At 45.8% G+C, this 26,833-nt stretch overlaps 1 protein-coding gene across 1 annotated transcript in view; it reads left to right on the top strand.

Annotated features, from left to right (window-relative positions):
* The first annotated feature begins 10,010 nt into the window (after positions 1-10,010).
* Positions 10,011-26,833, top strand: part of LOC146186250 (kin of IRRE-like protein 2) — a 55,149-nt gene continuing 38,326 nt past the window's right edge. The window contains exons 1-3 of the mRNA XM_084608015.1: positions 10,011-10,041; positions 10,236-10,283; positions 24,191-24,321. Of these exons, the coding sequence (XP_084464141.1) occupies positions 10,011-10,041; positions 10,236-10,283; positions 24,191-24,321 (210 nt within the window). The remainder of the gene's footprint in view (positions 10,042-10,235; positions 10,284-24,190; positions 24,322-26,833) is intronic.

The following is a 26,833-nucleotide window of genomic DNA, read 5'->3' on the forward strand; positions in this document are numbered from 1 at the left end:
ACTGAAGTGGGCGTAAACTTATATAAATAAACCTCACCCTCTCTCTCTCTCTACTTTTTCTACCTTAGCAATAATAATGGGAAAGTATGTGCGCAAAAACGACGATCACGAGAGAAGAAGAGGCAGGACGGTGATCGTCTTTTTTGCGCACATACCTTAAAATTGTCATGAACCAGCTCGCCCAACAACGTATACTGCTTAGAAAAGTTAGTATATTTATAGGGGTGCCAGAAAATGGAAGCATAATCTGAGATAGGAACAGCTATTTATATGTATCTAAGAAGATATACTGAAGGAGTACAAAGGTTTAGAGAGCGCCTAAGAAAGAAGTGCTTGAAGTTTGCAGTTGTTGTTACATATAGTCTGTGTGTTTAGCCCAGCTGAGGTCATTGGTGACCCACCACCCAAGTTTTTTATATACTTCACTTCAGATAAATTAATACTGTTAGCACGGTAGACAAGTTTCAATGGATTCATTTTGTGTTTGATGGTCATAGGAACAGTATTTCCAAATTAGTTGACATTTGGCAAGATTCACATCTGGCGGTAATGTCTTGAAGAGCCTTATTTAACAGCCATTAATCAGTCGTGTTATGTTTCTCAGATCATACCACAAATTCACCAGCATATAGATTTTAACAGGAACGTCCTGAACAATTTCATTTGGGAACAGGAACAGGAGATCACCGAAAGAATAATCAGGTGATCGAATTTAACCTGCTTATTCATTCAATACTTAGTGAAATACCGTGAAATATCTTGGCATTTACATGGACAGCGATTTATCCTGAAACACACATATGGCGCACCTCAGTAGGAAGCTTAGAGGCGTCGCATGCTTGCTCTATGCTCTAAGGGCCTGCCTGCCGTTTGCCATAAGACGTTTAATTGCACAGTCCTTGTGATATTCTTTGCTGAAATATGGCATGTGCTGTTTCTTTAACTGTTCTGAAACATGGAAAAATAGGATAAACCGTATTCTCAAGAATATGGCTAAGAGTGTAATCTATTCAACACCCCATAATAAACTGCAAAGTGTATTCCTTTCTTCAGGTCTGCCATCCTTTGACACTGTTTTCAAACAAATCACTGTACTTAGATATTTCTGGAACACCGAATTTAGGTTGCCTAATGTTAAACCTATTCCACTACGGAACATTCCTAGATATTTCGTGCCTACAGTACGAACTCATTTTGGTATGTCTGTGAGGTCATTCTATATCCCATGTATATTCAATGAGCTGCCTGATGACGTTTTCAACTTGAACACTCGCAGGCAGTTACGGGGTGCTATTGCCGAGCTTGAGCAGCTCTAGTTCACGCTGTTTTCGTCCACAAAAAAAAAAAAAAATAATAATAATTCTGTGATTTGGTAACAGAGGTTGTTGCTGCTGCCGGACGGCGCCCTACAAGCCCAATTGCGGCTTTGGCGCGTCCGCGTCCTGTATTGTTTCTTTGAAGTGAATAAAGTATTATTATTATTATTATTATTATTATTATTATTATTATTATTATTATTATTATTATTATTATTATTATTATTATTATTATTATTATTATTATTATTATTATTATTATTATTATTATTATTATTATTATTATTATTACCTCCAAGACTTAGGCGGAAGACCCGGGTGGCCCATAGATAGCCCGTATGTAATATTCTCTGTCCTATACTCCACTATTTAAGCACGTTTTTGTCAAGCTAGCCATATCCGCATCGTCAGATAGCAAAATTAGTTCCATATGGGTATATTTATTATATAAACTAATGCAATTAATGTTCAGTATGTTGAGTGATTGAGTATTGGCATCATGTCTTCTGTTTTCTGTAGTTTCGATCCTGAAACGCATGGTTTACGCTTCATTCCAGCCGAATCAGATCTCATCAATGCTTAGTTTGTCATACATTCCAGTTTCGCCTTAGTATACATTGTCCTCTTCATGTGACGCGCTCTTACTTAACTGTTTTTGTATTTCACGCACTCCAGCTGAAAAGTCTTCTGACAAAGAAAACTGCTATCCTTTTATTTGTCAGCCGTTTTCATGATTTACATTTCTTTCGCGACAGTATAGAAATTTAGCAGTCAACGGTGTTTTTCTATTTTCTACTTGTTTTCCTATTTGGTGGCATCTTTCGGTACCAACTGCAGTAATACCTAGTTTCGCAACGAAAATTTCATCGTCGACGTAAACCTGAATGTCCACCTGTTTCAGCTCTATAGGCTTATCATTTCCATACATTATTAAGTTGTTCCTTCGGTTTATATTTTCGAGTTCATCTCTCTTGCTTATGAGTATCGATAGCTACTTTTCATTGCTAGAAAAACAATAAATTTGGCGAGTTGGTAGACGTTCATAATGTAAACAGCGTAAACTACAAGGGACATGTCCTGTGTCCCTTCTTTTATTGTTCCTTGTACTTTGCGATGTTTACATTATGACTGTCATTCCTAGACACTGTAGTTTCCATGTTGTCTAATCTGCTTGGGAGGCTGCTCAAGTCAGCAAGCTGGCGCTCTGTAGTTTATCCATCCGATCATTCAGCGCGGAATATTTTTTCTCGAATTCTGTTTTCTTGTCTGTATGTTTTGAAATGTAGGGCTTATTTTTATTTACATTTTTGCCCAGCCAGTATGGTTCTTTTTCACATGTGTCTATATGATTTATGTCTTATGGGGTTTAGCGTCCCAAAGCGACTCAGTTTATGAGAGACACCATATTGGAGGGCTCCAGGAATTTCGACCGCCTGGGGTTCTTTAACATTCACTGACATCGCACGGCACTCGAGTGCCTTGCTTCTCGCCTCCACCGAAAAGCGGCCACCGTGGACGGGACTCTATCGCGCATCCTTGTGCGCAGTAGTCGAGTACCTTAACCATTGCGCCACCCACTGCCCCAAATTGGCCATTCTGTGCTTATTTCCAATGCCTACTGCAAACAATATTTAGATTTTATAAAGAACACTACCCCCGATATCATAAGAATTTACAACTGAGCTTCATTGTTGCATTTAATTTTAACATATGGGTGGCATGGTAAAATCAAGTACAAATGCGTAGAGTTATACTTGCATGTGGAGCTCGATGTACAACTCGTTCTAACTTCGTTCAAAATTATCACAAATGAGTAAAAAACGGAGCCTAGTAAATTACAGGTTTCTCATCGCCTAGCCGGAAAATATCTCAGGGCATTAACAAAGCTCGTAGTCCGTTTCGTACGCGTCAGACTAATCTCTGATTTGTCACTCTCGTCGATAGTGTGCCGTTTTCGCACTTCTCAAAGCACCTCTCGGTTGATAAACCGGTTTAGTCGCAGCTGCTATTTTGTCGGAAAATGGCAATAACAACAACAACACAAAATCAAATCACGGTGTTCCAAACGTGGGGCTGAAGTTTGAACCTTGCTGCGATCCTGATTAGAACGGTGCCTCTGAATAGTTACATTTCGGATTCGTTTCTAAGGAGGCGAAACTAAAGGGGTTCGGTTGGGTTCCGGTTGAGGGCAAAAGTCGGGTTCGGTTCCGGTTCGACACCCTGTAGTATGGTCGATACTCGTAGAGTATTCGTTCAAGAACATCGGTTTAGCTCTTATAGCAAGCTTAAATAAATCATCTAAAAATAACGCCCTTATGTACGCATTTATGTGAATAGAAAGCTGGGAAAGCTAACGAGGGAGCGGTGCAAAATGTGTACTAAACTTCAGGCATATCGAAAGGGTCAGAACCAGTGTTCTTTGCCCAAAGTGCACCATAGCTCGTGTACCGATGGCTACTCATTAAGTCACGTTGATAGATAACAAAGTATCCGTGTCGTTGACTGCGGTATCGAAAACTGCGTTGAAATAAAGTAAGTGGTAGATTAGCTTGGCTAAGCACGGATACACATGTAGAAGCAATATTTAAAACTATGTTTAGCAAAGATTTGCTTCGTTTAGCTTTGCTTTCTCAAATATTGCGAAGTGTTTAACGCACACTTTAAGCGTTTATTTCGATTGCGCGGGTGGCTAATTTAGGCTTTTAGTGTGACTTTGTCATAGAATGGGGAAGAGATGAAGAGGACGACATGTTGTTTCGCTCCCTTCGGGCGCAGTTCAGTTTCCGCCCAGGGTCGGACGGGGTTTGCTGTATTTTTTTTTTTACTCGTAACCACGCTACCCGCTCCTAGCACTGGAGCACGCTTAGAGTATAAAATTATATTGTTTATTGAATGAACAATACATATATTGCCCGTAGAGCAGGATTACAGGATGTAATTAGCCTCCTGAGAAGCTTATACTAGACCTTGCTCGAGTAAAAGCGTATGAGGAGAGGAGACAAATGGGAACTTAATCGAAAAGCCCCCTTATTCCTTTGCTGGCGATTAAATTGTCGAGACTATGGAGTCGAGGACGCCGGAAACCATATTAGGAAACCTGCCGTCAAATGTTAAGATAAAAGACGAAAGAAAACAAAAGGTTAAGTGGTCGTACGACGTACACCATATGTGGCACCATGGTTAAGCTGTATAGCCACACTGTGACCTCTGGCTCGTTGAAGATCAAGCAGACTCCCACCGTCCCCTTCTAATTGGGCGACATACAAGAAGAGGGCACAAGATAAAAGACGCGTTGAATCAGATGAGAAAGAAAGTCGAAACTGTGCAAAAATTGTCAAAACTCTGTTTATCCATTTTCGAGAAAAGTTACACGTGCTCCAAAGTACTATAAAACTATGGAATCTGGTTGAGGCGCACAATGCCGGTAAAGAACGAGTCGACCTGCGTGCAGAAATGAATTGATGCTCTGGTTAGAACTCTGAGAACATTGCACGGCGCTACGCCCTCCCATGCCTTTCAGAGGCAAACTTTGCAAACGCTTCATCTTCCACACTTTTGCGATTGTGATCAGCGAAGGACTCTTTTGGAAGAGCAACAAATGGGTCTCCAGGTAGAGAACAGCGTGCGCTGCGCCATCAGCCTTCATTATGTGGGTACCGTTTCCGTGCTCCTTATGTTAATCGAGGAAGTCACGGTCTTTTCGAATCGCGATCACAAAAGAACCATTTCCTTTCAGCTAAAAGCAAACTGTTGCATCGCGATCCCCGCGAGAATGCAGAGAGCACTGGGCTTTATTTCTATGCGGTATGAAGAAAATAAAAGATCACCGACAAAACTACCAAGCCGCCGGAAGAAAAACAGGGCTAAAACGAAACTAATTGGGCAAAAACATTTCGCGCGAAACCGTGCTAAAGTACACAGCGCCGAATGAGGAAGCTTGAGCCCTCCACGTTCCTTTTCGAGAGCCGAGGCTTTGAAAAGTGTGGTGTAGCGGAAAGGAAAGCGACTCTGCTAAAGACGTGCCAGTGTGCGCGGTTTTAAAAGCCCATCTCATTCCAAGCCGTCTTAGGGCTGCTTGTTACCTTGGCCCGTTCGCTGGGGCCAGTTCATTAGCGCCTCCCGGGATTTAAAAGACGGGGAGGCCACGCGTTTTATAGAAGACGAGGACGCGGTGCCGACGCGGCCTTGCTGAATAGGCTGTACGCGGGCTGCTGAGAGGGGCCCTTGTGGAGCACCGACGTCTCGCATTCAGACTGTCCTCTCTCCCCCTCTGTCTTTCTATCTGAAGGTAAAGGGGAACTGTTTTAGGGCACGGTGAATTGGGCGTTCGCTTTCGATTTTGTACATGGCATGCGTGCCCTTACCTCGACATTGGAGCTTTCGATTTATTTTCTTTCCTTTCTTTTTTTCTTTTTTTTTTTTTTTTTGTCCTCGTATCTGATCCGGCTAAGGGAAGTCGTAAAGGCAATTTCCCTCGAGGACGCAGGTGTATCGAAGAAGAGCAGCAAGTTTGTTTGCTGCTACGTGGCGAAAGGAACAACGGGCAGCCCGCCGGCTTATAGGGAAAAGCAAATATTGTGGCAAACCTCTCGATCGCGATATCATTTGCTCTCACTTTTTTTTTTTCTCGGCGAGTAAATTTAATTCTTTTTTTTTTATTTCTGGTGCGGAAGCTCGTTCTGTTCTTTCGTTTCAGCCGCTACTGACGAGAGAGAAGCTCTGTCAGAAGGTCGCCTGTCTGAAGCTGAGTTTTCTTATTTTTTATTTGCCAGCTTCTCTTACTTGCTTATTCAGTTCTATCTCCTTCTTGTCTTACTTCTCATGTTTAGCTTTACGTACATTTTGATTCCTAGATTATTTATTTGTTTTTGGTATTCGCTAATGATTTCGCTTGGTGGCTGCAATTGAAGAGGTGGCCGTTAAGGCCACAGTTACCTCTAAAAAATATTTGATGCTGCTAGGGTGCACTGTTTGGCCGCGATCAGGATCTTCTTGCAGTGACCCAAAGGACCCTGCAATCTGTGAATTTGAGACATATTCGTGTTCTATATGACTATAGGATAGGGTTTTGAATTTTAATGTAAAATCGTGAAAAACAGAAGCCTAATTCACTCATTTCTTTTTTAATTTAGCTTCAACTAAAACAGGTCAGTATGTTTAAGATAATATGATCATAAAAGCCCTAAAGATACAAGACCGCAGAATTATGCAGACCTAGAGAGGTGTACAAAAATTCAACAGTGTGTGCACAATCCTGGAATGCGCAACCCTGCAGTCAGTCCAAGCACACGCAATCGCTGAGATGCACGCTACGGCCTGCTGGCTATATAGTTGCAGATTTAGTCAGTTACCAGAAAAAATTGACAAATTGCTGAATCCAGTAAAGCCATGAGCCAGCCAGAAATATTTTGGATTATATGGTGCGATTGAGGTATAGATAATAGCGAAGCGATTCTGTATTGTCATGATGTGCACTTCAGTGCTCAGTAACTTCCGAGAACTCCACTTTTTATTTTATTTTTTTTTTTTTACCTCGCTCCTAACTCAAAGCGAAGGTTTACAGAGGGTTTATTCTTCGGGACTGAGAGGCATCAGCGTAGCCTTTGTGGCCGTCAAATGTCACAAGTAAACGTTCTATCCATCCTTCAACTCCTCGCCGATGGGAACGGTCGCTGTCCTTATGTGTAGGTCACGAGACCAGCTGGGACACAGGCTAGTAAAAACTAGGAGGGAGTTCCTTTTGGGTCGCCCGATTTCACCATTCGTTATACGGCTGCTTATTTAAGTCTGGTGTCAACCCGACATCATTGAAAGTCCGGTTCTCGAGAAAGTCCGACGTCGACTGTCGGCGTGGTGAACGAAAAGTCTCTGCATGCCTCTCGCAGCTCCATCTTTTCCTTTCTTTTTTTTTTTTTGCCATACATAGACACTGATTGGCCATCGGGTTGCGTGACGTCACGAGAACACGTGACGTAGACTAGATGGCAGCAGCTACCAATTTCGAGTTGCTCCTTCGTGATAGGAGGAGGAGAAGGGAATCTAACTCTCTGGATTAACATATTGTGGTAGCTTACTAGTGCATGATAATTAGCACTAATTATCGAGCACTCGTTAGACAGTAGATGACAGGGGCACAAATTAGGCGAGTACCGAAGTGGATGTACGAGAACATGGGTCCGCAAACTGATTCGGAAAACGGATACAATTAACTCTGCCGCGTCGTGCCCTTAGGGGCGCACCTTAAGTTTCCCCAATTTTTCTTTACCTCACGTGCAATTAAATCTAACCATCACGATGTTAAAATACGTTAGAAAGTTTACAAATTATCTGTGCTGTCCTCCCATTGTAAGAAGAGTTAACGCCGAGAAAAGTGAAAGCCATTGCGCAACTGCTAAACATTGGCTTCATTTTTTTTCTGCCCGTCGTAACCGACTTATGCCAAAAGAAGCCTAAACTGGCTGTCACACAAGGAACGAATCCGCGTATATTAATTACTTTCGGAACATCTGTAGCGCACACAGCCCTGTATAAATCACCGTCCAGAAAAAGAGCCCAGGACAAAGGAAAGAAATTTCGTGGAAAAGTGAGGTGAGTGAACGGGACACTGCCGAGCTGAAGAGTGTGCGTGCGCGTAGAAGGGTGTTCGAGGTGGAGGCACAAAGCCCGCATGAAGTGGTGCCCATAAACAACTGCCTCGCGCGAAGGCGGTTCCGGCGTAGAGAGAAAGAGAGATGGGAAGAGAAAAAACAATCTATAGCCCACATACGCCAGGTCCGAAATTGGTGTCCCGTAGCCCCGAAGGCGTCTCTGCGCACAGACCTGGAAAACCTGCTAGCGCGCCGCACACTCGCTTTCTAGAGCCGCTCCCTCGAGAGTCTAAGCTTATATATCACGTCAAACCGCGCCTCAGAGAGAGCCCGCAGAGATATATACATTCTGGTGTGCTCCGCCCCCGCTTCAGAGTCAAGCCAGCGGCCGTTCCCGCTGCGCTAAATTTGTTTAAAATCGTGCCAGTACGCGCCATCAAAAAGCATCGAAAAACAACGCACTTCTTCGGCCTCCAATTTAAGCCTTTCTGAGCAGACTCAGTAAAGCAGCGTGGTACTGCGGGTTTTAGCATCCTCTCCTTTTGTTTAAGGCTCACGATCACTCAGAGAAAATGTTCGCCGGAAGTGAGGCTTGAAGAGCACGAGGCGAAGATGGTCACGTGCTTTACTGCGGGCGGCACAACAGGGGAGGTCTCTGCTCTCAGTGCTGCTGCTGCTGCTGCTATGTCCGAAAGCTGCCTGCAGTGGTGGTGGCCCTCGTAAAAGTGTCATCGCGCGGCGGAGCCCATGATTTAGCAGGATTCGTAGGGCGCGATATCGGCACCACTTTTAAGCGACGGCACGCTGCGGGGAGGTAGTGGCGCCAACTGCCGAACACCCAACCTCGGTCCAATGCAACGACCTCGCGAGGTGTCTCTTTAGTCATCGGCGGCGGTCACCCCCTAATAAAGAACTGGGTGTCCCCGACTTCGGTTATACGAGGCGTTCGCTTGCTGGTGCTGTGTGCGCCTTTAGCAGGGTCTTTTGTTTCGCGAGCTGACGCTGCATGCTGTGACCGAGTTTAGTCAGGCAGATATGAATAGTGGGGGGGATAAGTCCAAACGCGCCGAAAGCATAGAAGGAATACATCAAGGGCAAACTGCTTGGTCCCTTGTTGCTGACTTCCATATCTTGGGCAGCTGCAGATCACAAATGCACTAAGAAGCTCTTTCTGGCAATACTGAATAGGGTAAAAGGTGAACTTCCTGAATCATTTCACACCAAAGAAGGTGCGCGCAAGCCAACAGGAAACGTTGCACTGGATTTGACGGCATCGTTCCCCATGACAGCGCGTACTCGGTTCAATCCAAGCCGGTCATAAATTCGCAGCAAATAGGCAGACGCCAAGAAGCACCGCCTCTTGGTCTCTCTTGTCTCGGGCCAGTGTGCATTGATTCGATGGAAGGGCACGCGGAGCCGGCTTATAGGTGTACCTTGCGCTCACATGAACACCTGTTTATGCACTAGGGACCCAACTCCAATCCTAATATATGCGAGGCGGCTGTTTAAATCGTGCAGCAAGCTTTTAGTGTGATTGCCTGCTGGAATTCGCGCATCCGTGAGGTCAAATATTGCCAGACTAAGCATCAGCAATACAAGTCGACTGCAACCGTGGTCTTGGTCTACTGAGGACTTCGAGTCAGGTCTCGGCCACAGTACGCGAACCAGGCGGCCGGCTGGACGGTTTAGGTGATGAGCGCCGGGCACAAGGTAGTGGTGATGGTGGTGGTGAAAACATCTTAACTGGACAGCATTTGTTCACATGCGGGGCTCCCAGTCTAGAGCCCCAGTCGCCTACACCGCCGCACGTGCCTGGTGAGTAGCGATTGCCGGTCGCTCAGGAGGCTGCAGAGCGGAGACTGGGTTCTCATGCAGCTGGGCCATGAAGGGACGGCAGGGCGAGCCTACGGGATAGAGGGAGGATTCGCTGCTGTGGGGCGATGAGGCGAGAAAATTGAGGAGCGGTTCAAATGCGCGAATTTGGGGTGGACGCCCGCTTGAATGAATGAATGAATGAATGAATGAATGAATGAATGAATGAATGAATGAATGAATGAATGAATGAATGAATGAATGAATGAATGAATGAATGAATGAAGCTGGCGCCATGCCACAGCTTCAGCACGACTTAGGGGAGGGTGAGTTGGAGAGAGGATCGTATTGGTAGACAAGATAAAGGAACAGGAGGTGGTGAGAGGTAGCGTAGGTTAGGATAGGTGTCTGCAGTGACTGACACGTCAACACCAGGCTGCCCTGTTGTTGCATTCCCGGGCGAGCTGATGTGCTTGCTTGCAGGGTTGCCGGTCACCACACTGTGTCTGTGTTCTCACAGAGTATTACTTGGATGTTGGGGCTTTAGTGACAGTGACGGATGTGGAGGGTGCGCGTGTTGGCGCGACCCCCTTTGAAGCGGTCCCGAGTCTGCCAGCGTTGATACGCTTTCGATCAGCTTGCTCCTTATGTTGCGGCCAAGCATACGCCGCCAGACGCTCAACAGTGCAGTCGCTGTGTTTGTCTTTGTCATTCCCCAGTTACCCTTGAACGACAGCTTGTTCCTGATCGATCATTTCTCAGTGGCATGCGGTTGTTTGGGCTAGAAACTGTTCAGTGAAAAAGGTTGATAATTTAGCTGGTGTTTTAAATCCGTTCACTTGCAAAAATTACGAGCCATGGAATGTGGCTTAGGATGCTTAAAAGAGGCTGCTATAAAATACTGGAAGTGACAGCAATATCCTACAAATTGACTAACAACGTCCATCATAGAGATTGCACAATGCTGAGGAAGAAAGGTTTATGTTTTAATAGTTGGCACTGACAATATATGTATTGCCATCCCTCATGTTTGCTTGATCCATCAAGCTTTTTGGCAACGGTAACGAAGCTCTTCGTCAGCAGCCAACTCGGCTCACGTTCTTCATAACGATGTCTTAGTCAGACCACCAGTTTTAAAGACACGCGCGCGTGCGCGTGCGTGTGTGTGTTCGTGTGTGTGTGCGTGTGGGGGGGGGGGGGGGGTTGATATGCTAGCACGTGATATGCTAATAGCACAGTCTGTCAAAAGAGTAGAGGCCGGAAGTTTTCATCTCAGCCACATTGTATGGCTTGTAATGCATACCTAGGCGGAGGTAACAAGATTTTATTTTTGTTTTAAACACTCAAGAGGGAACGACTTCGATGACTACGAATGCCAAGAGGCCGCCAGTACACCGCTTTGAATCACCATACTCCCTGAGCTTTAAGCTTTTGACAAAGACTGTACAAATACTTTTATGGCATTTGAACTACTTGCACCTCAATAATTAATTGTTATTTGGTCATCATCATTTTTCCCTGCCATGTTAGCGCATTTTATGATACAATTATTGTTCCGACCTAATTCTTGTCACATGCCCTTCATTCCAATCTCAACTTGCATATTGCTGATGTGTAACTTGTGTGTGGAGTGCGGGTTGCCGCTCGTTAGTAGAAAATAGTAGCTGTGTGAGCTTGTGTTCAGCGCTACTCAAACACTCCTGGTGTTTTATTACGTATAATGAGGGAGACCCGTCGACAAAATATATGCCTCACCAGATCCCCCGCCATGAAAATAAACCAGTAACATAATACTTCAGAGCATGCGATCCGAGATGCAAAGTGATAAGTATCTAGCAAAAAAAAAAAAAAAAAAAAGTGATACGTTCTGCAATCTAGCGTCAAGACTCACTCCAGCTTTTTTCGAAGAAGATAATGAAATTTCACCATGTACCTTCTCTTTTCTGCAAGCATAGATTTTGATGTATACGTATTCGTATAATCAACACGCCCGGGGAATTCGGCTCTATGTAAGGGTTTTCCCAAGACTTCGAAACAGTTAGATTAGTATTACTTTTGCTGGAGCGATATTAAGGGATCATTAAACGTTCCGACGTCTCCATTTTCAGCGAAGAAACCAATACTTGATGCCGTTTCTTTTGTTGATTTTTTTTACGCACTTTCATAAAACTGTTACCCGGCGCGTTATTTGTGCGTCCTGTTGTCCCAGGTCGGCACAGGAAATGATGGTAATTTGAGCAACTCGGCCGTGAAGCGTGCGAGCTTTTATGCTCTCTCCGCTCCTAGCTTTTCTACGACAAAAAAGCAAACACAATGATGCGATGGACATCACGCGCTTGCCTCTCTTTCCTCCTGTCTCGACCACTCTACAGAGGTCGTCCTGTCATGCTTTTCATTACAAGCTCTCTCTTTTCTGCTGTCGTTCTTCCGTTCCTTCACTCATTTCACCATCGTTTTTACTGACCTATTTTCTTTTCTATCTTCTTATGCCTTGGCTCTCGTTCCTCCGCATTTCTGAGGCCTCCGAGTACGGCCGACGGCAGCCATCATCAGAATGAGATCACAGGAAAACGGTAGGCACCCGTCAACGAAAACAGGAGGATGGAGAGAGACAATGATGCGAGAGGAGAGATAGACAGCACGCGCTCTACTCTTCTCTACAAAAAAAAAAAAAAACAAGATGAAAGAAAACATTAAAAAAAAAAGGAAAATAATATATAGCCCGCCTTGTACACACTGTGGTTTCTTTCTTTTTAATTTCCTCGCACAAAGAGAGGAAGAGGAATGCTATAAAACACCGCTTTTCCCTCAAGAGTAAATTGCTGCTGCGCTGCGGCCCATCTCATGCCGCCAGCGTAGGAAATCAGAAAAAAAAAAAAAAGGTAGTATATTCTGCTCGCGCTTTAGCAGAAAAAGTGCCCCAATGCGGCCTTTCGCGTCCATTTAGGCTGCCTGTTGAAAAGCCGTAAACAACTGCAAGCACGGAATTTGTAAGCAGTTTCGAAGAATGGGTACAAAGGAACACTGCTGGCCAAAAGACGCGAAACGTTTTGAGATTTCAACTTTATACGCATGCTTGCATCACCATGTCTTTAGCATATCTGTGCACAAAATACCGTGTTCTGTTTCTCATAGCCCTTCGCTCTTCTCTTCCTTCTTCGGAAGGTGCGTGAAAGAAGAAACGCAGAGGCAAGATGCTCGAATCGAGATGTTGCCGTGCGCCACGGCTTCTAAACACCTTTCCGCCCGTATCGTTATCGCTTGTTCGCTGATTGCACTCGTATACCTCATATGCAGTATTTGCGAGGGAGCTTCTTGTAATTTTGCGAACCTGGTGGGAGACAGTATTCGCCATACCGGCCTGCGCTATAGGCTGAGCTGTGGGCTTATATGTGATGTGAGATATGGACTGAGCTGCTGCCGTCCTCGCTAATCTCGATGAATTTGCCATTTACGTTAAGTGAGCAAAAACGCAGTGTCCCGTGAACACATTCCCGCGATAATGTGATCTAAAAGCTTTGGTATTCGTAATATCAGAGACTCATATAGGCCTAGTGTAGTTGCCTGCAGTTGCAGTAGTCAAACGCTCACATATGAAGCCAAGTTATACCACAGAGCTTAACAAGTCGGTGCCCTTTATTGCAAAAAGCATGCTCCACCTGCTGCTGATTTAAATAAACCAAACTTTTTTTTTTCCATTTGTTTGAAATTTACGAAACGTAGTTTATCTTTAAGACATCGGTTTCCCTTTTACTAACATATTTGCCTTTAGCATGTCCAGCCGACGTTACTCCTGCAATGGTTAAGCCTTCTTTGCTTCGCAACGGCTTCGGTAGTAGCCTAACCAGTCCTAGTTTCTCTGTTTTGGGAGCCGCCAACATAAACATCACTCTGCAAATGCTAGTACAAGTCCTCGTCGCCACATTCAATATGGTCCAGATTAGGTTCACTGTAGGACGAGTAAACAAAAAAAAAAAAATAGACGTCATCGTGACCAGTCGTCCATGGTGTTTTCTCAGCAGTGACCTCTTAACCTTCAGCGATCTTGCAATCATGTACTTATAGCAACTTTTCGGTGTTAAGCGCAAACGGATGCTCATTTTCTTTATTTTTAATGGGAAAAAGCGTAAAACAAAGCATCTCTGCTATGGCACTGGACATTAGGTGTGTCTTCAAGCTAAGGGTGACATGGCGGAGGGGGGGGGGGGGGGGGGGGTGAAGTGAGTGTGCTAGGTAAAATGGCAGTCGCTGTAAAAAGATCCCCTGAGTGCCTGCGCAGGAATGCTTCGCAGTGCACGTTTGAACCGGCGCACTCACAGTTGTTGAGAAGTGTGCACGTGCCATGCAATTACTTCCTTTAATATGTTAACGTGTGCAGTGGAATCCAGATATAATGAACTCGAAGGAGATCACGAAACCATTCGTGATATCGATAATTAGACACATAAAACATTCCAATCGATAGACCTATCTGTAAGCCACAATAAAAAATAAATCATATCGACGCTAGTAACGAGATTCTCGGAACGACGCGCCGCGCGCTAGCTGTAATGCGTTTCGCTTCGAAACCACAGCGGACGGTGCTCTGGATCTGGTCCCTGCCTATAGTGTATTGTTTGATGCGGCTATGCGACTACAAGTACATTATAGAGAATATGTTCTTAAAATTAAGGCGCATTTTCTTCGGGCAGCACCTTTGGCAGCGAAAAGCACGAAGCGCGCCGTGCGAGGGCATCCGCTAAGTTGGTTATAATTAGTTGGATAAATGAAGACAGTGATCAGGCGTGGAAATGAGCACAATAGGCTGAAGGCCACCCTCAAGTACACCCCACGTTCGCCTCTTCATGCGATTTCACAGCACTAGCGCTGCTAGCAAGTGCCTAAGGGCTGTCGACCGTCGGTGCGCGAAACCAGATGGAACAGGGCGCGGCGCGCACTTCGATGTAATCGAAAAGTTCTTCTTAACGAGAGTTCGACCAACTTTATCAACTGCGCAGAGCTTTTCTAAAGAATTTCCGAGAAAAGGTCCTCACTGTTTGTATAAACAATAATTCGATATGTCAGGAGGCAAAACATTAAAATTTGTATATAGCGCAGTGAATAACAGCGAAGTTATCTACGAGCATGCAGCCTGCTTACTCGCGCCATACCCGCCATGCACAACTATAGAATTGACAGTTTAAAGAAAGTGCGTGTGTACGGAGGAGGTGTTAGCCTTGTCTGAAGCGAAGGAAGGATACGGAAGCTGGCAGCAAATAAATTCTGCCCCCCTCCCCCTCTTTGTTTTTTGTTTCCCGCAGTTAGAAAAGAGGAAAGAAAAATCAAGACACGCACTTTGTTTACGCTTCTCAAGAAAACAGCATCTTGAGTTCATTTCGCAATACTGTAGTGGAGGCTGGAATTCTTCCTGTTTCTTTCCTCCTCGCATCCAGGCATTTCAAAGATAAATTGGACTTAAGAGCTGGACATAAAAACAAAAAGCGCGCTGACTTAAACTGAGTGATGCGGGTTTCCCGCGAAAACGAGCTCGGCGTTTCTTGGGCGAAGAGGCCGTGTTCTGCAACTCTAGCCGAGCGTGCAGAATGTTTGTGTTGCTGACTTATTTCCCAAGCTCCCTTTCACCATTAATTTGTCTTGAAGAAGAAATCTTAATGACGTTGTTCCTTGTTGTCTCTCAACAGCCCATACAGTATGTCTGCTGCCGGATTTTCGCGTAAAAATGGAAAGATCCCAGAGATCAATTTTGAAACGCAACTCTGTTGTTTTGCGTCGACCGTAATCGCGAGCGCCTTTCTTTCCGACTGTGCAGGTAAATGTATATGCTCCGCCAGGGTCTTACTTCTTCTCCCGAAGCATCCATGAAGGTTTTGAACGTTTCTGCCTGAGCATGAGATAGAGACGAGTGATTGGACTGTAGAACGCAATGCGGGCGATTGTATGGCGCAACGGAAGAAGAATGGAGCGGATCGAACCTTATTTTGCAAACCCCCTTCGACGACAACGAAACCGGAGCCGTGTGCCTCTTATGTGATGTCGTAAATCACTGCACACATTTCGAAAGCTCCGTATATCTCGACGCATCGCCTTGCAAGGCCACGTCCCAGTGGCGTTACGACCATCGCCCCAGTTCTCTTAGGTTGACGCATTCTTTCAGCAGACGTGCTGGCTATTCTTCCTCGCACGGGTCATATAGTACCGATGATGAGCCCAGAGAAGACGGAAATAGGAGTTCTTAAACCCGCACAGCAAGTGCGAAGAAACGAGTTCAATAGAAACAATGACAGGAAGGCAGATAATCGTGGCTCGGTGGGAGAGGAAAGAAACGACAGCCGTGCGAGACTCTAGAAGGCAGCGTCGCGAGCCGCGAGCTCCAGAACCCTTGCTTCCGTGGATCGGATGTCCTGTCTGCCTCCCCAGGAATGCTCCTGGATCTCCGGGAGGAGAGGACTACATCCAAGAGTGTGAAAAGCTACTACGGGAACGCGTGTGTGCGCGCGAGTGCTCGCCCACCGCCACCGTTGGGGCAGAACACATCTCCGTCAATATCCCGTAAAGATAAGGCCCTATCTCGACGGCACGCTGACGCTTGGCTGAGCCCGAAATGCTCGCTCGGATAGATGGATGCCCTCTGCGTGCGGGAGCTTCGCCGGTGAGCACCGCGCTCTCCGCGTTCTCTCGCAGGCCGCCGCTGCCGTCGAGATAAATTTGGAAGGGCGGCTCCCTCGGTATATCTGCGTGCTCTTCCTCTCAGATCAAGATGAAGAGGAGACAGAAAAAGGGAACGTGGTACCTCCGCTATTACTTGCTGCTGCTGCTGCTGCTGCTCCTCCAAGCTGCCAAACGGCCTGGAAGAATTCCTCCCTTTCACTCTTCGTGCTCCGCTGCGGCTGTGGCAGTCACTGTTCCTCGGTTGTTGTTACCACCGATGTGGTGTTTGCTTTACGGCGGGTCCCCGGGGTACTGTGTCAGGCTGTCCTCGCCTTCCTTGCCTGCGCTTCTCTCTTTGCTCGCGTTTGTTGCTGCTGGCACTCTTCTCCGCCACTTCTCAGGAGAGGCCGACCGTCGTCCTTTCCCTCCTCCTCTCCGACTATCTATGACGTGGCTCGTTCTTCTGCCTCCTCCTGCTACTGCTGCTTTCCTTCTGCCCTGTGTCCGCGAACGCGTGTCTCCTTTCTGGGAATCCCAGGCGTGCGAACGGGGTTCCACTGACAAGGCGCGAGACAACGTGCGCCGTTGAGCCTAATTTACCGATAAACGTTTTTCTTGCTTGCTAGTCGTGGGCTCCTCCTTTTAGCCTTCTCTGCACGCCGCCTTTTGAAACAACGTCTCTCTTAATATGTCGTTTTGAGAAGCGAGAGGAAGAGTAAAAACGGCCATGTTGACACGCCTATTCGTGGCTTAGCACGGTCGGCAGACTTGTTTTTTTCTTTTTTTTTTTTTTTAACGCCGCGGGGAGTGCTTAAGTAAGCTTTATACCAGATATAAGGAGTACCGCACACACGCGAAGTTGGCACGAGAACACTTGTTTCAGTGCTCTTGATGGGTACGTGCGCGACCTTGTACCTTGAATGAACGTGCTCAGCGTAAAATGATAATGCATTGGAAGAGCCTCGGACATCAGATCTGTCCAGAGATGGCAATCGCCGAAGCCATCGCGATTTGTGAACATTCTGAATACGACATCGCTATGGAAACGGACAATCAAACCTAAGTCTCTGATTTCGCTATGTCTTGCTTTTTCCGAGTACTTTTAACACCAAAAGAACCGCAACACCAAAAGGTAACATGAAATGGATTCCGGGTGCCAGGATGGAGAAAGTGATCAACCATGCATACCCTTCCCAGAGATACAACCCCAGTTTGCCTTCCCTGGAAGGAGGAATATGTTACAAGAATCAAACGCAAGAAATTCAGAAGAATGAGAAGCGTACTCCTCAGAAAACTATGGGAAGCAGACAGCAGCTCCCCCCCCCCCCCCCCCTTACATACACATTCTCCTGCAGATATACACGCCCACCATAGGCATGCGTAAACAAGAACACTACCTAATTGCGCTATTTTATACCACTTCCTCAACCACCCATTTTCCCAATATGCCAGGCATTCGGTGCTTACCCGGGTGTTATACAATGACATGGAGCCTCAAATCTCTACCATTTCGTCCTCTCACCCGTTCTTCTTTTTTTCTGCCGGCGATGTTCAATCCGCATAATACACGCTGAGCTGAGAGGTGAAGTCGTTTCACTTTGCCGGGAAGTGGCGAGATTGAGGACATTTTTCCTTGGTTGTCCTAAGCATGAAACCAACTAGACAGCTAGTACGTACACTACTTGCTTCCACGTTCTAGTAATTAAATAATAGCTAGAGAAACAAAGCAAGGAAAGGTAGGAAGAAACGTCCCGGTAGAAAAGTAAGTAGGGAAAAAGTAATATTGAAATCGGGTGGACGTAGGCACTGCAGCGGACATGCATTGGGGGAGGGAAGCTCTGTCCGTGGCGTTCCAACGATGTCCACCGCTCCCTAGTCGCCCAGGCCGCTCCGAGCGGCAGAGCGCGTGCCAAGATGGTTGGTTGTACGCGCGTTCGCACTGCTCGCGCTGCGCCTCCTCTACTCGCGTCAAGTGTACCCGGATGACACGCACAAAAGAGCCGCGGCCTCGTGATGACGACGCCTTCCGCACCCCCGGCAGCCGCAATTCAAGCGGAAGCAATCGATGCCAGGAGCCGCCAGGGGGGCAGCCGCGGTTAATTGCCAGTTTCGTGCTGGTAAGCAGAGTAATATACTCCCGGGTTCGCATGCCTCCCCAAGTCTCCCCATCCTCCCTGCGCCTTCTCACGGCATTCCCTAGTTGTGCGGTGCGGGCAAACGCGTTTGTTTATCCACGGCCGGTCTCGAGGGAGAGAGCGCGCGCTCTTTCTTACGGCCTTCTCAATCGCCGCGTAAACAATGGGAACTTTTCTCCTTGAGTCACGCTCTCCGCCGCAGCAAGGGGCGCGACCTGCTCACTGTTCGCTCCGCATCTGCTTCGGTGGCGGCGGGTGGCTTTTCCCTGGTTTCGCGCTGTCGCCCGCGGGTTTCGTGGTGAGTACAGCCCCTAAATGAAAGATTACAGAAGGTAGATGCTGCAGCGGCATCTTGTCAGCGTGCTACGCACGTGAATGTAGTCTTTATATTAAAAAACAATGTCGCTGAGCAAAACGCTCGACAAGCATATGACATGTATTGCGGCATGGTATCCACTTTTGTTCATTTTAATCTTAATTTTTTCCCAAGCCTGTACAAGAAGATGAATAAAAAAAGTGAATGAGCAGTGATCACATCGAAGCTTCTTCAAGGCAAACATAACAGCAACAATGGCAAAACCGCCTTTCAGCGCGAGATGAGAAACCATCGAGGTAACACCGAATATGAAAATAATTTTATAAAAATGTAATGCAAGTTGCACAATGCTTACATGACATAAAGTATTAGTATAACGTCAGAGTAAACGCTTTTAAGTTTTGTTTTCAATTTTGCTATAATTTATAGACCAGCAAATGTTTTATGTTTGCAAATAAACGTTGGTTTAATGAAATGTTTACATGATATCATGATTATTTCATGAAAAAACAGGAAATCTATTTCAAGCACTAATTCCTAGCAATATTTTCTTTCTTTTTCTAGTATGTTTTTGAACTAATAGTTCCTTGTAACTATCTGTGCAGTAATGCCTGCCTTAGCGAGCAATCGCTGCCCCATTATTTTGGTAGAATGCTTTGCTTATTACACATTTGCCACTGTTACTCAAGGGACACTCCTCAATAATGAATATAAAAGCTTTTCTCTGTGCTATTTATTCAGAGGTGACTATAGGCGTTGTATTGCGCGCCTAGGCACCTAGTGTCGACACCGACGAAACCATTTCAGCTCTGCCGCAATCAGTAACCGAGGAACTGAAAGAAGTGATGGTATCTCCTGTCATCCCATTACCCATTGTCACTTATTCTGGTTTAGCTTACGTCGCTGGATACATTGTGAAGTTAATCAGTGACTTCCGGTGTGACGCTTGTGCTATCCTTCTTGAAACCAGCGAAAGAAGCAGCCCCATGTACACTAATCTGCGAGGACAAGATTCTAGCGGACTGCATTATCCAAAACCAGAGTTTGTAGCCCTCTTGGACAAGGTTGTGTCTCTTTTTGAAAAAGCTGTCGTAAACCTACCACACACAAAAGTCCTTGAAGTCCTTCAAATCTTAATCCAGCCAGCACTTGAGAACTCACCTATGCTGAGTTGCCCGGAAGGCATTGACAATAGCCATGCTATGTAAGGTCCGCTTCTTTAAAATGTGAGAAATTTCTCAGAATCCTTCTTGTCAATTATGCTAAGAAGGTGACAGACAGGAACGAAAGGCCAGCTCATTATGTGCACAAACGTCCAGAAAGATTTTGAGACTTTTTTTCTAGCCGCATGTGCCGTTTTAATGAATGAGTGCAATATGTTAACTTTGAAGGACATTTTTTTTTATTGCTTGCTACTCTTTTCAATTATGCATATCTGTTTATGCCCATTTCCTTGATTAAATGTTTTTTTTATCACTGTATTAAACTGACTACGACTGTCTACGTGCGAGTCAGTCGCGAGACTACGTATACATCTGCTGTCTTTCAACCCACTGATTTGTTTTAAACGAAGCTAGAACAGCCCACTTCACTAGACAACTGCATTTTAACTGTATGCGTAAATTTTTTGTTCCTTACTCTGAATCTGAGACGTGCTATGAATTTTCATCAGTGCCTCTTTTGCTCTAAACGAAAACGGCAGCGGTTGACAGAATATCCACCGAACAGTTTGCCATGCACTAGCGTCAGGTCGCGCTATACCTGCTTACAGCTTTCAAAGGCACACTGCATAAAATGGTACATATAGTTTTGTGAGAAATTTAGGGGCAAAAAGTGTTGATGTAAGTGCACCCGAAACTTCATTCGACCGTGCGCAACAGCACTGACGAAGGCGCGCGCGCTCTCGCGCGCACGCGCATTATTGACTATTTTATTGCTCATACACGATCAATCAGACGCTGATTACGGCTTCTTCCTATAAGCCATAAGGGGTGAAATATCAGTACCTGCCGGTTGCAACCGATGCGGGCGGAGCAAAGAGCGAGCGCGCGTTTCCCTTGCGCGTGAACGGCTGCAGCGGAGCAGCAGCAGTGGGGCGGTGGCGACCCCACCGAGGCGCGGCGGGCGGTGGAAACAGACCCCATTGGAGAGGCCGTAAGAGAAGAGAGAAACGCGCTCTCCCTCGAGACCGGCCGTGGTTTATCGTAGGGGGTGAGAGGTGCGGGAGAGGAAGAAGCGGCGGCGCCTCGAGGACCTTTACTTCCCGTTTTGCGCGGACTTCCCTGGAGGCACGAGGGTGCGAGGCGCGCCACAACCAACGTAGTCTTCTTCTCTTCCCTGTCTTTTCTTCTCCCTTTCTTCCCAATCATCCCCATCTTCCCTGACGTTGTTTGTCTGGTCTGTTTGTTTAGGGCTTCGCGCGTGGGTGGAGCAGCGCTGGGGGAAGCTTAAGTGCCGCATAACGGTTGCCGGCAGTGAATTAAGTCCAGCTGCAGCTGCACCCGGAGCTTCGAGTGGTTGGCGGCTCAAAGCTGCTGCTAGAGGACGAGGGACTTAAGGGAGAAGAGGAATACGATAGAGAGAGTGGAGGGGGGGGGGGGGTATGCGTGAGGCACGAGCCTCTATTAGTTACCAGCGGCATCGTTAAGCCTCCTGGCGAAGGAAACTGGTCAAACTCGCGAGTCGCTGATGATCGTTCCGCGCTGCTGCCGCCGCCGAAAAAGATCGTTCAGCCGTAGCCTTTTCGACGAAGTTAGGCGTTGACCCTCGCCCTGAGAGGGAAAAAATGTATCAGAGGAGCTTGCTCATTATCAGCGCCAGTGCGCCCACTTGAACCTCCTTTCTTCACCACTCCTTGAGATATCAATAGGCGGGTTATATAAGGCGCGCTGAAAATCGGCTGGTTCGGTCGCTTTCCCATAACCTCGGGCGGCATGTTTTGACTGCTGCTCATTATTAAAAATGTGTTGCCATCTCGTGGAGTGGTGCTGAGGTCGCTAATTGCAAACTGCCCGAAGTATCTGAAAGTGTGTTTATATATAGGTAGAGATCTTAGACCGACCTGCAGGTTTTGTAGGACGCATTGAAACTGCTAGCCCATTGCTAACGCTAACATCTTTTCGCTACAGTATTATTTCGAGCGTGGTATGCTATACGTGAGGAATATCCGCCTTGGGAAAGTTTGGAAAAGTGAGAAGACCGTTTGTGCGTTCTTTGTAACACTCGAGAGGGCCTTAAAGTAGTTTGTGAAGTTAAAAATATTGGCTCTGCTTGGGGGGAAGCGCTCTGTTACAAAAGCATTAAATTGTGAATGCACTTATTTAATAACGTGCGTATGCATGCTTCATTCCAGAGGACCGCAAAATAAAATAATAATAACAATAAATAAAATAAATGATAACATGTTTTTCAGAAACTTGAAGTGGTATGTCAATGGTCTATGAGACGAATTCAGGACAGCCTGTAAAAACTGCTCTCCTGATCGATGATCACATTTGCCAATTACTGGTTCAACATATATCTGTTAAAGCCTTCCAGCGCGCGAAGAGATCATAGCTTCTTCATTGGTCGCGTCGCGGTTAGACTACGCTCCTGCTCCTCTGTGCCGTGCCTGACTATGCAGTTGTTGACTAACTAGTTTTCGTTCGCCAACCTGTGGACGCCTTAACTCTTGAAGGAACACTCAGTACCATCGAATTCAAACGTTTATTCTCAATGGGGTCTATTCTTCCCAGGCGCAAATCACGTAGCTTTTGCTGTGACAATTCAGTTTTGAAAAAATTCTCTGATTGGATGTTTAGGAAAAAATTAATGGCACGAGGTTCGAGAAGGACTCCGTGACCTAACCTCCGCGAAAGACTCCGTGATAAAATGTCCGGGAAAGAGATGTGGATCTGACGTTCTAGAAGGACTCCATTATCACCATTTTAGAGTGAATGCTGGGGTAGCCTATAGCCTGCGAGATACCGGTGCTTGTTAAATTAGCCTGCTGGATATGCTAAACCGAGTTATTGAATCAAGTTTACGAAAACTCAATTTCTATTTTGAGTGAAAGTGGCTTTTTCAATGCAGGTATAGATCAGCACAGGACAACTTCAATTTGTCCTCAGGACCTCCTTATAATGCGACCAAAATAAAGTAGTTCGGCATCAGCAGTGGCGTGAAGCAAAGAAATAAAACTGCGAGAAAGCTTAAGACCTCCAGGATTCATTGGAAAACTAAAACCTCGCGGGATTCATTGGAAAAATTCAAAAACATGATTTTCAGGAAAACTCATGTACTAAATGAGCATAGTTAGACGATTTTCTTAATCGCTTTTTTTTTCCTTTTTTTTTTACTTAAGACTCTATTGTTCTGTAAATTTGTTTCAGATTTCTGAATACATTTTGAGCCCTCCACTACGGCGTCTTGCATAGCATGAGCCACTTTGGGAAGTTAAGCCCAATAAGTCAAACCAACGAAACATTTTGCATATATTTTATACCTAAATTTTCAACAACTATATTCACTCAACGATCTGCATACCAACCGTCATCCTCTCTTCTCAGGCTGGTGAGGGCTGTCCTGCTCCTTTTATTATTATTATTATTATTATTATTATTATTATTATTATTATTATTATTATTATTATTATTATTATTATTATTATTATTATTATTATTATTATTATTATTATTATTATTATTATTATTATAACTTGTGTGTGCATTTTTTTAATTTTTGCTGCGGCACGAAGACCGAATGATTGTTCTTGTGCTCATTAAATAAAGATTGATTATTGTTATTATTACATTATTATTATTGTTGTTGTTATTTCCAGGCCGAAATTCTGGAGGGATATACGACTACCTTAAAGCCCCTTAACACTATGCAAGATTTTATTATGCTCATGTAAATACAATGGTGAATTGGCGCTAGCCATTTTAGACAGTTGGCAAGATAATTTAATTTCTTACCTGCCACGAGTAACAGGTTGCAAAGCGGAGAGAGGGAAATCTTCCTCTTTACTTCTAGCGGACGCGAAGGAATCAGAGAAAGCGACAAAGAGAGAGTGAGGAAGAGATGCGACGAATGCCTATATGATAAAGTTACGGCAAGATTTGAAAAAATGCGCGACCGAGGTAGCTGCCACAGCAAGAACCCAGAGAGCGCCAAGTGTGCTAGATGGTGGTTATGAGCAGTGCATGAACGTGCAGTATGAGGCTGGTTTCATGTCAGAACTCTTGGCTTTGTGGCTAAAGCAAGGCTTTAATAGGCATCTCTGATTCACGAGCTTTGCCGACGAGCCAATTTTTCCTCATTTTTTGAGTTGCTTCAACAAGACATTGTGCAGCAGATCTTAATAATAGCGTCTCTTTTTCTTTACCTTCTTGTCAGGATCGACATTGGGAGCAAGGAACTCGCAAGCGCTGCTGGTCGTTGTGATATGCGCCTCCTTCTCGGTGGCAACGTCAGCGTCGCCAGGCTCACGAGGCTCGGCAGCCAACAACGTCGAGCCGCCGCAAAAGGTATGCGCCCTCACGTCCCTCATCGTTCTTACTTTAGAAAAGACTTGTCATTCAGCGTGGCGTTTCGCCTACCTGCAACCGGCGCCACAAGTTCACGGACCATGAAAGTTACGTTAAATATGAACGCCGTAGCGACCACGACGTCAAGGTGCAGGCTGAGTGATACCAGGCGTCGATATCGTGCTACTGTAGGAAACACTAAAAGGAAAAGAAGGGGGAGGTGCGGCAATCATATTCTGCCTGCGCCTCCTGGAAACGAGCAAGTGAAAATCCCAGCCTCTCCCGTGATCGAGGGAAGAGGGAAGCACATTGATTACGGGCGTAGTGCATTAGACAGTGTGCTCGGTACATCTTGCTGTATTACCTTCTATCGCGCGGTTGAGAAGTGACATGGTAGGAACTCGTTACCCCTGTCATGGCGGTGGATGACACCACGAGACCCGTGGTTATATACCTTCCCCGAGTGAGCGCGTTGTGTAATGGCACCAACTCATGCGACATTGTCGCCTCGCTCGCCAAAATCCATCATAAATTCCCATGCGCGGCTCCGGCTGCAAAGCAGAGCCAGTCTGACTTTGTTCTTCACGGGACTAGAAATAGCACATGCGCTGCTCTGTTCAGTGGTAGCCCAGCTTCGAGGCAACTATAGGGATGACATACGAAAACACAAAGCCTTCTTTAGCCTTGCTTTCGTCTTCTCCTCCGGTTCGACTCTGTGTTCGTCCTCGACAGCGCCGAAAATGGGTGCTAAAAGCGCTTCATGCTTAATACAAATATATGCGCGGCTATCGTGGCACGGGATTGCGTGTCGCCAGATGTGCTCATATTTTTTTAGCGCCTTTGTAATTGCCAGTTTCAGACTTTCTTTCTCAGTGAAATATGAAAATCTGAAGCTCCATAGAGCCAGTAGAACGGGATGACGTGTTGCAATATAGCCAACTAGCGCAAAGGAAGTGACCTAAAGAAGTATAATGGGCTGAAATGCGATCCTTCATTCTCTAAATAATGGAGCGCTAGCCTAAAGATGCGCAAGAGGAAAGTACGCAAACGCAAAAACCACATGTACGCCCTCAGAAATGAGCCGGGCACTTACATTATCGATATGTATAACTCAATTAACATAGCCGAGACGTTATTCACAGATCTGTTAAATATTCAATGTAGCCAGGACGAGGATGAGAGTGGCGGAGTGCGGATCTGTTGATTAATCCCCCAGTTACGAAAGAGGAATGGCCAGAAAGAAATGCAAAGGGTGAAGCAATTCAGCTGCTGAGAAACAGGTAACAGCATATCTTCAGAAAGATGGTGGGAAAGTCGTGCTAGAAAAACTACCACCTGTATACGCATTGCCTCATGCCCTCGAGCGTACCGGAATTTGTGAAAAACACTAACATTATATGAATCTCAATTAACGAGGGACCAGACAGGTTTCCGTAGAGGATACTCAGCAATAGGTCATGTTCGCACTATCAGCCAGGTGACAGATAAATTCGCAGAATTTCCCCAGACAGTGTTGGACACATCTTTATTGTATGATCAAGAAAAATAAAGAAACAATAAAGAATAAAGAATATAGAACCCTATTATGAGCCTTCAATTATTACGACAAGGCATTTCACACAGTAGAAAGATTAGCAGTCACAGACATTACGAAACCATTGTCTAGAATAACCGTATGTTAAAATACTGGGAAAGTATTTTGGGGGGCTGCACAGCCACCATATATATGGTCCTAAATTAAAGGTAATAGTAATATACCGATAAGGAAGGGAGTTAAGAAGAGAGACGCGATCCCTTCAGTGCTTTTTCAGAACTTGTTTTCAGGGACCTATAGCTGGGGAACAGTTGACGATGAGAGATTGTAAAGGATACCTGCAGTAGTCTGCGATTCGCTAACAACGTTACCTTGCTAAATAATTCAAGAGACGAATCTTAATGCCTGATAAATGATATATACAATAATATTAAAACGGTGAATCTAAAATTTAATATTGTTGTGTCGGTGGGGTTATCTCACAGTAGCCCACCGTCAACAGGGTTCGGCCAAAAAGTTGGTTGCGTAGCGCTCGTCACCCGTTTCGTGAACGAGGGCTTTCAGCTCCCTGGCCGGTAGCGATGAATCCGAGTCGGCGCTGGTTAGATGAGGAAAAAGCTTTGTACACTATTTACAAGCATTTACACAACGAGTTCGGCTCTAGGGCCGAACGCTAACATAGCCATACGCGACTGTCCTCGCGCAGCGACGGCCGGGGATATTACCCCACGTCCGCTCTCTCTGGGGGCGAACTGCTCCCGATGGACGCTAGTGACGAACTCACACTCGGAGTCTCGAGCGGAAGCACTTGAGTGTCCGTAACCGAGAAACCGTTGACGCTCAAATGGGCCAATCCGATGGCAGCACTTCCGCAGGGCCAATGGGAGAGCTTGCTGCGCTCTTGCTTCAAATATGCCGCGGGGCGAGATGCGGTCCACCGCCAGGGCCACGGCGCCGAGCTGTCTGGATGCTCAGCTC

Source organism: Amblyomma maculatum, chromosome 6, assembly GCF_055883805.1.
Source record: "Amblyomma maculatum isolate TAMU_Amacu chromosome 6, ASM5588380v1, whole genome shotgun sequence".
NCBI lineage: Eukaryota > Metazoa > Arthropoda > Arachnida > Ixodida > Ixodidae > Amblyomma > Amblyomma maculatum.